The 9,079-nt window shown below is 37.2% G+C and overlaps 1 protein-coding gene across 1 annotated transcript; it reads left to right on the top strand.

The window, feature by feature from the left end:
* Nucleotides 1-2,072: 2,072 nt before the first annotated feature.
* WDR89 (WD repeat domain 89) lies at nt 2,073-3,233 on the top strand. The gene has a single exon (XM_006891795.1). The coding sequence runs from the start codon at nt 2,073-2,075 to the stop codon at nt 3,231-3,233; it is 1,161 nt and encodes a 386-aa protein (XP_006891857.1).
* The last annotated feature ends 5,846 nt before the right edge of the window (nt 3,234-9,079 follow it).

Raw genomic sequence — 9,079 nt, 5'->3', positions numbered from 1 at the left:
GGGAAAGAGATCCTTCCACATCAGGTGTATCCTGAGACATCTATCAGCTGCCCAATGTGTAGTGAGGGCTGGGAGTTAATCAGATCTGAAGATATGTTCCCAGACTCACATGACATTGAATTCTATAATAATGTGGTCTTTGGACCCTAACCATATAAATTAGTGGAGAATGTTTGTACTATCATTTTATATTTTTTTAAGTGTTTAAATGCACAAAATTAAAACTTAGAAGTGGCACAGTGAGTTAAGCCTTAACAGTTAAACCAACTATCTTCTCTACAGGAGAAGGGTGAGATACACTGCTTCAGTATAGATTTGTGGTCTCCAAATCCCATGGAGTAATGGTGCTCAGGAGAGTCGCTCTGAGTCTTAATCACTTGGACAGTGGTGATGCTTGGTGGCACAGTAGTGCTGCTGAACCAAGGCTGTGCTTCTTGGTGATTCGAATTTGTGAGTGATTCAGCTCCTCGGGAGAAAGATGGACAATCTGTCATTACCGTTCACAGCCTTGGAAACCTAATGGTAGATTATTGTGAGTCAGAACCAACTACACAGCGGTGAGTTGACAAAACAGGTCAGTGAGTTGACCAATCAGGTCGTTCCTGATTTATGAAGCATTCAAGTTATGACCAACAGTAAACCATCTTTAAAAAATATTGTGTTGTTAGTAATAGATATTGCCTACAGTGTTGGAATGCATAGTTTGCTGATACTGTGTCTCTACTCTCTCTCATACCTACTGTCTCTAACCACCAAAGACAAATAAAGATTGGAATATAATAATAATGATAATAGAAGGCAATAATAATAAGACAAGTTAAAAATGATTGTTTGACTTAACAACAGATCTGTTCTCCGGTGGAGTCATTGGAATGAAACCCCACTCTAAGTTGTAGACTCCATGAACTCATTTTAAAGACACAGCTTACCAACATAACAATAACATTAAAAAAAAAAGAAATAAAATTAAAAGGGTGTTTTATCTTAAGAGTGAAAATATGAGGCTGGCTACAATATTCTTTAGTGCAAAGCACATTGGAAAAAGTTGTGATGAAGTCACTCAACAGTGCTCCACTCAGCGAGCTGACTGCCGTCGAATCAGTTCTACCTCATAGGAACCTTCCATCAGGTTTAAAAGGCTGTCAGATCTTAACAGGAGAAGACTGTCCATTTTTCACCCACAGCAGCTGGGATGGCTGTTTTTCCCTAGCCTTATGCCTGTTCTCCACACAACCTGCCGTGGAGGGGCAATCCAGTGTGGTGGGTAGAGCACATTTCTGAAGCTAGAATGCCTTAGTTCAATCCCAGCTTCCCTATTTGCAAGATATTACTGCCTCAGGAGTATCCTATAATTTATATTGTGGCTGTAACAAAGTACAGTCTACTTGGCGGTTTTAAAATAATACAAATGAAAAAAATTAATAATAATGATAAAACAGTAAACTTAGTATCTTGCCGTTTTCTTAAGTCAGAAGTATGAAATGGGTCCCACTGGTCTAAAATCAGTGTTGGCAAGTCTCTGTTGCCATCTGGAGGCTCTAAGAGAAAATCTGTTTCCTTGTCTTTTCTAGTTCCTAGAGGCTCCTAAATTCCTTGGCTGGTGACTGCCTTTCCTCGTCTTCAAAACTAACACCATTGCGTCTTTCTGTGCCTTTCTTCCATCATGGCATCTCCCCTCCCTCTGACTTTCCAAATTACATGAGATAGCAGGGGCCAAGACAAAACTGTGTTTCTAAGTGAAAAATCGTGGTTGGTGCCACTGACTGTGATCAAGACCAATAATTGGTTTTACACTAAAAAGGAATTACTGAGAAGTATATGCGTCCCCCCTTCCCCAATTCTCTTACTGGCATAATACAGTAGATTCAAGACTGAGCCGAATTTTAAGCACAACATGATAAGGAAATGATTAAAATATTAGGAGAAATTTTAATTTCTTGTGAATTGTGCCAGCTCTCAGAAAATTTCAGTTCCGTTACAATTTTTAAGAACCTTGAAGTTTCATTTAAATTTCTCCTTTTTTTGCTTTGTTTTAACAGATTTTCTTACTACCTGTGGATGCTGCTCTTGATATGGAGAAGATTGAGGAACTGTTTGCTAATCTACACATTGTTAAACGTTCTTCAGAAAAGAAAGAGCCCACTTATCTGCTTGGAATAGACACATCAAAGACTGTACAAGCGGATAAAGGAGGCTTGGCTGCTGTCTTATGTTCTAATGGATCAATCAGAATATATGATAAAGAAAGGTTAAACATCTTACGCGAATTTACCGAACATCCTGGAGTTCTTAATGGAGTGCGGTTTGCAAATTCTTGTGACAGTGTATATTCTGCAGGTGCTGATGGCACTGTAAAATGTTGGGATGCTCGATTAGCCAGTAATAAGCCTGTCCAGCTGTTCAAGGGTTACCCTTCTAATGTTTTCATCAGTTTTGATATCAATTGTGATGATCATGTCCTTTGTGCTGGCACAGAAAAAGTTGATGATGATGCGTTGTTGGTATTTTGGGATGCAAGAATGAATTCTCAGGATTTGTCTACCAGAGACCCACTGGGAACATATTCAGAGACACACAGTGATGATATCACTCAAGTGTGTTTCCATCCCAGCAACCGTAACATGGTTGTGTCTGGTTCAACTGATGGCCTTGTCAACGTATTTGACATTAGTTTTGATAACGAAGATGATGCGCTGGTTACAACGTGCAATTCTGCTTCATCAGTTAGCTATCTTGGTTGGTCTGGGAAAGATTATAAACAAATTTACTGCATGACGCATGATGAAGGATTTTGTTGGTGGGATCTTAATCATCTAGATTCCGATGAATCAATGACACGCTTGAACATCCAGGATGTCAGAGAAGTAATTAATGTGAAAGAAAATATTTTGGACTATTTGATTGGTGGGCTATATCATGAAAAGTTGGACAAACTATTTGTGGTTGGAGGAACAAACTCCGGAAAGATTCACTTACTGAGCTGTACGGCTTCAGGATTGAGCCATGTGATGAGCCTGCAGGGTGGGCATGCTGCTACAGTCCGTTCTTTCTGTTGGAATGCACAGGAGGAGTCTTTGCTAACTGGGGGAGAAGATGCCCAGTTGCTTCTTTGGAAACCTGGAGCCATAGAGAAGACCTTTACTAAGAAAGACAGCTTGAAAATGGAGTCCTCAGTGCATCAGCGTGTGCGAGTTCACAGTAATGATTCCTACAAGAAAAGAAAAAAGCAGTGATGTTAAAGTGCAAGTTTTCTTGCTAGCTTTTATAATTTCAAATAATTGCTTCTGTCTACTACCTATGGTAGACATGTTTAAAACCTGTATGTAAAAACAAACCCATTAGCAAAACCTCCTGGAAAAAATGTTCAAAATAATTTAATTCAATTCTTCACATATTCTAAAATTATTTTGTTAAAGCGATCAATCAAGTATAAAACCAGCAAGTTGGAAGAAAAATTATGTTCTTCATTTTTATAATCCATCTGTTGAGCTAGTAAATGATGGGTTTAAAGAAAAAGCTTTGATAAGAAATCTTTAGGCGTAAGATGTAATAAGACATGTGGTTTGAGTTGTTTTTTTAAGCTCAGTTTTTTTACATTTTAAATTATCTTTCATTTTTCACAAAGCCAAATCAGCCTCTTTTGGCTTCACTTGAGCAGTTCCTGCTTGCTTATTATACATAGATTACATTGGAATATTTAAATGTAAATATCCTAATGACTCTAAATAAAATGAAAATTCTTTTTAGGAATAAAGTGATAGGTATATATCTAAAATAATATGTTTAGTAAGTATTTACTTCTGTATTTTTATTATTGGTTAAACAGTAAAAACAGGTTTTCTGGCTGGTTTAAAGGAAATTAGTTTATAAAAATGAATATATAATAGAATGACTATTTAAAAATATTATAATATTTTGTGATGAAATTTTCTTCCATACTTTTTTTAAAAAATAAAATTTTTATTTTATACTGGTTTACGTAAAAATTCGTATAAATTGTTTTTCACACCAGACCTTTTTCATTTCTTTTACCCACCCATCAAATTGTGTGACCCTCTAATTAATCACCTCTACCCTCTTCCATATGGTTTTATTTATAATGTTGAAAGATGAGTTTTTTGTTCATTTTCCTTTTTATATATTTCTTTTATCTTAGTAAAAACTGATCTTTATAAACATTGATCATCTTCATTTAATCTTCATTCAAAATAAAAATACCCTGTGACTTAGAAATACTGACATAGAAAACATAAATGTTGCCTTAGAACCTTTTACTTGTCTCTAGATTTAGATAATGCTAAGTCTCTTTAGACTTATCTTGGAAACCACTGTGCTGGAGAAAATAATTATTTTTATAAAGAATAATGCAGCTTTGGGCTATTAGCTCAAGGGGCCTACTGGGTAAGGAGTTGTTCTGCCAACCCAAAGACTACTCCTATGCAGTTTATAGCCTCTGAAAGCGTGTGGGAGGGTCAGCGATGAGTAGGTTCAGATGTACAACAATGTAACTCATCTGAGACTGAACAGTAAGTGCTTAATGTATTAAAAAATCTGATCTTTATTTGGAGCAATTAAATTACCAGTTTTTACAATCATTCAAAGCAGAATTGTAGATGTTATTCTTCCTTTTCCCCCTTCTCCATCATTCACAAAGTCCTGCCTTTCTTTGCCCCTAAGTGTACACATGCCCACATTCTACTGCCTTACCTAAGGCTTTCCTCATTTCTCCTATTCCTAATCTACTCTAATTCATTGTCATGACTTCTAAGTGGAACTAGAACATAGATCTGGGATTATGGTAAAAAAAAAACAACCCACATATCTAATTAAGCCTCATTGTTAAAAACCTTTGGTCCAATTTGGTATTTTATTATTTAAGATCTTTAGATTATAACAGAATTCTGTGTGAAATTTGGTTTAAAAAGTTCTGGAAAGATTATATTAATAAAAACAGGAAATTAAATTACCAGGACAACTTTCGGGAGCTGAAAGTACCTAAAATGTAAAAGTTGATAATATTTTAATGTGCATGTTAAAGTACTTGGGTAGTGCGAATGACTAACGTGTTTGACTGCTCACCAAAAGCTTGGCAGTCTGAACCCAACTGGAACTACCTGGAAAGAATGGCCCTCCAGTCTAAGATTCACAAAAACAAAACAACACTCTGCTGGCATAATCCAAAGAGAGGTGCACTGCCAACCCAAAGGCTATATGTCTTCTCTGTGGGAGGAAATGTCAGACAGTCTCGTATGTGATTTAAAACCTCAGAAACCTGCACGGGGGGTTAACTGTGTTGATACTGTCTCAACAATAGTGACAGTATGAATCTGAAAAACTAGCCTCTGAAAATCCTGCAGAACATGCTTCTACTCTAACAAAAATGGGGTCACCATGAGTTCAAGGCTACTTGACAGCAACTGCTTAAGAATACAAGTAAAGGGAAAATTAAAAGAAACAGGAAATGGCGGGGGGGGGCAGGTACACACACAGAAGTTCATTACAAGGGTTTAATATTGCAATAACAGTTTTAGAGGTGAAATTAGTTTAAAAAGAAACCCAAATGAATTTTTTTTCAAAATTTTTAAATAGCATACAACAACACAAATTCTTGTCAAGTTGGAGTCACTCATTGCTGACCCCCCAGAGGGTTTTCACCGGCTGTAAACCACATGGGAGAAGATTGTCCATCCTATCCTTATGGAGCTTTTGTGTTGGCAGTATGACATGCCATCATGCCTTCTGTACTTTACTGCTGCCTGTGTTTTTCACTGCCCATCAAATTCTTGATCAAGTTAAGAGAATTTAAGTGCACAACCTCAGTTCTTGGAGAAACAAAACTATTGAAGATTAGAGATACAGTTCAAGGAAATGGCTCATGTACTTGTAGAGACATTTCCCAGGTCTGTAGGTCAGATCTCAAGAAAAAAGGTATCTGAAGAGGCAGAGTCTTAAGTTGGAATTTCAGAACATTTAATTGTACCCATGGGAAACGGGTAAATACACCAAGAAGTAGCAACTCACACAGAACAAAGAAATAATGCCTTGTTTAAATAGGGTTGTGTCCTTTCTCCGTACCTACTTAATATATATGTTGAGCCAATAATTTGAGAAGCTGGACTCTATAAAGAATGTGTTAACAGAATTGAAGGTGAGCATTCTACATTACGTAGATGATACAACCTTGTAAAAAAGTGAGGAAGACTTAAAAGATTTTTATGAAGAGGATTACAGATTGATGCTTGTTGTGTGCTACTGAGTCAGAACCAACTCATTGCTGACCCTCCAGTGGGATTTCAAAGACAGTAAATTCCTGGAGAGGAGATTGCCTTTCCTTCCATGAAGTGACTGGTGAACTCAAGCCCTATGCCTTTGGAATTGCAGCTTAGCTTCTTAACCAAAAAAAAAAACAAAACACACCTCATGCCACTGGGTCAAATAGGCAGCATAATGATGTAGAAAAGTGTGAAATTGTCAGTTACTTGGATCTACAATCCATATAACAACAGTCAAGAAATCAAAAGCCATGTTGGAGACCTTTCTGAAATGTGAAAGAGAAAGAATGAGATTTTAGCTGTTCCTGATGTCACATTCCTCCAGCTTTTCAAATAATTTACTCAGCATACAAATTGAATAAGTATGGAGAAAGAATATGTAGTGTTTGCTTTTTTTGTGTTTGCACAGCATCCTCTTGGTCTAGGTCTAGATTTCACATGAGCACAGTTAAGTATTCTAGAAATCTCATTCTTCTCAATGTTAGCCACAATTTGTTATGATCCACATAGTTAAATACCTTTGCATAGTCAATAAAGCATAAATAGACTTTCTCTGGTAGTCTTTGCTTTTAGTCATGATCCATTTGACACCAACAGTGACATCCCTGGTGCCATGGCCTTTTCTAAATCCAACTCAAATTTCTGCACTCTCAATCAATCTATTGTTCTGGCTGGTTTTCAGTGTTTGTCAGCTGTATTTTGCTTGCATGTGCTATTAGTGATATTGTTTGATAATTTCCACATTCTATTGGATCCCCTTTCTTGGTAGTAGGAACAAATACCGATCTCTTCCAGGCAATCAATCGAGCAGCTGTCCTTCAAAATAGACTGGTGAGCACATCTAGGGCTTCATCTGTCATTTGAAACATGGCAACTGGTACCCATCAATTCCTGGGGCTTTATTTTTTGTTTTTGCCAATGCTTCCAGTGTAGCTTCAACTTCTTTCTTCATCACTTTTGGCTCTTGATCATATGATACTTCCTGAAATATGTCTAGGTCGGTCAATTTTTTTCTCCCCAATTACTTTTGGTACAGTGATTCTGTGTTTTCCCTCCATCTATCTTCTCCCTCTCTACTGTATCATGCAAGATTTTGCCCATAGCATCTCTCAGTATTGCATCTTGAGGCTTAAACTTGTTTTTCAGCTTGAGAATTGCTGAGCAAGTTATTCCCTTTTTATACTTCAATTCTAGCTCTGCTGATACCATTAAAATATTTTGCTTTGTCCACTTCTGAAAAACAAAAATGAAGTGGGAGGTATAGCACTTCCTCACCTCAAACCTACTACACAGTGGTAGTAATCAAAACAGCATTGGTACAATGGTATTGTACCAAGTGGTACTGGTACAATGACAAGCACATAGACCAATGGAACAGAATTGAGATCCCAGAAATGGACCCAGCTATCTATATTCAACTGATATTTGACAAAACTGGGGAAATAACCACCTCTGCAGCAAATGGTTCTGGCAAAACTGGACTGCTGCTACCTCTCACACCATACACAAATTTCAACTCAAAGTGGATCAGAGACCTGGGTGTAAAGCCCAAAACCAATAAAGTTCGTCAGAGACAAACTGGGATCAAGCTTAGAAGGCCTAGTTTATGATATAAAAAGACTGACAAATACAGCCAGAAATGCACAATATGGAGAGGATACAATTGATGGATGAGACCTTCTAAAGAGTAAATCCCTCTTGTAACTTTTCAGGGTGAAAAGAAAAACTACTGACTGGGAACAAGCTTTTGGCAATACCATCTCAGACAACGGCCTCATATCAGAAGTTCTCAGAATCCTACAATACCTCCACTGGAGAAAGACTGAAAACATAATTACAAAACTGGGCAAAAGATGTGGAAAGAATTTTCAGAGGAAGATATTTGGATGGCAAACACACATGAAGAAATGCTCCAAATCACTGGCAATAAGAGAGCTGCAAATCAAAACCACAATGCGAAAATATCTCTCTCCAGTGGCAGTGGCAAAGTTTAACAGGGTAGCAAGTAATAAATGTTAGAGAGGATGTGGAGAAATAGAAATTTTATGCACTGTTGGTGGGATTGTAAAATGGTACAACCACTCCAGAAGGCAGTTTGGTATTTCTGCAAAAAGCTGAACATAGAAATTCCATATGACCCAGTTATTCCACTGCTTGGAATATACCCTGAGAAAATGAGAACTGAGGCACAAACAGAGACTTGTACACCATTATTTGTAAGAGCATTATTCACCATTGCAAGAACATGGAAAAAGCCAAAATGTCTAACCACAGTGGAATGGATTGAGAAATTATGGTACATTCACATGATGGAATACTACACAGCACACAAAAGCAATGATTTTGTAAATCACTACCCATCTTGGGAGGGACTAGAAAGCATTATGCTAAGTGAACTAACTCAGTCTCATAATGACAAATACAGCATAAAACCATTATTGTAGAAATAGATAACTAGTAAAACGTGTATGAGGATCTAAGCGGGGGTAGGGGTGGGAAAGATTGGTAAGGGAGGGGGTAATCATAGAATCACACAATTTGATGGGTGGAGGTTCAGGAAATGGGAAAGATCCAGTGTGAAAGTGTAAATTTGTAAGTAAACCAGTATAAAATAAAAATGTTATAAAAAATACTTTGCTTTATCTTCTCAAGCTGTCCTTTGAAATCTTCAGTTCTTTTACTTCAATGTCTCTTCCCTTTGTTTTGAATTCTCTACACTCTAGTGCAATTTTCAGAGTCTCTTCTGATATCCATTTTGGTTTCCTCTTTCTCCTCTTTGCTGTGACCTTTGCTCTTTTCATGGATGG

The sequence above is a fragment of the Elephantulus edwardii genome, unplaced genomic scaffold (assembly GCF_000299155.1).
Source record: "Elephantulus edwardii isolate Elephantulus edwardi_28Jun2011 unplaced genomic scaffold, EleEdw1.0 scaffold00104, whole genome shotgun sequence".
Taxonomy (NCBI): domain Eukaryota; kingdom Metazoa; phylum Chordata; class Mammalia; order Macroscelidea; family Macroscelididae; genus Elephantulus; species Elephantulus edwardii.
Note: the sequence above shows the minus strand (reverse complement) of the source record. Positions and strands in the feature narration are given on the sequence as shown.

Excerpts from the sequence above, each read along its gene's own strand:
- WDR89 (XM_006891795.1), top strand. The coding sequence starts at position 2,073 with ATGGAGAAGATTGAGGAACTGTTTGCTAATCTACACATTGTTAAACGT.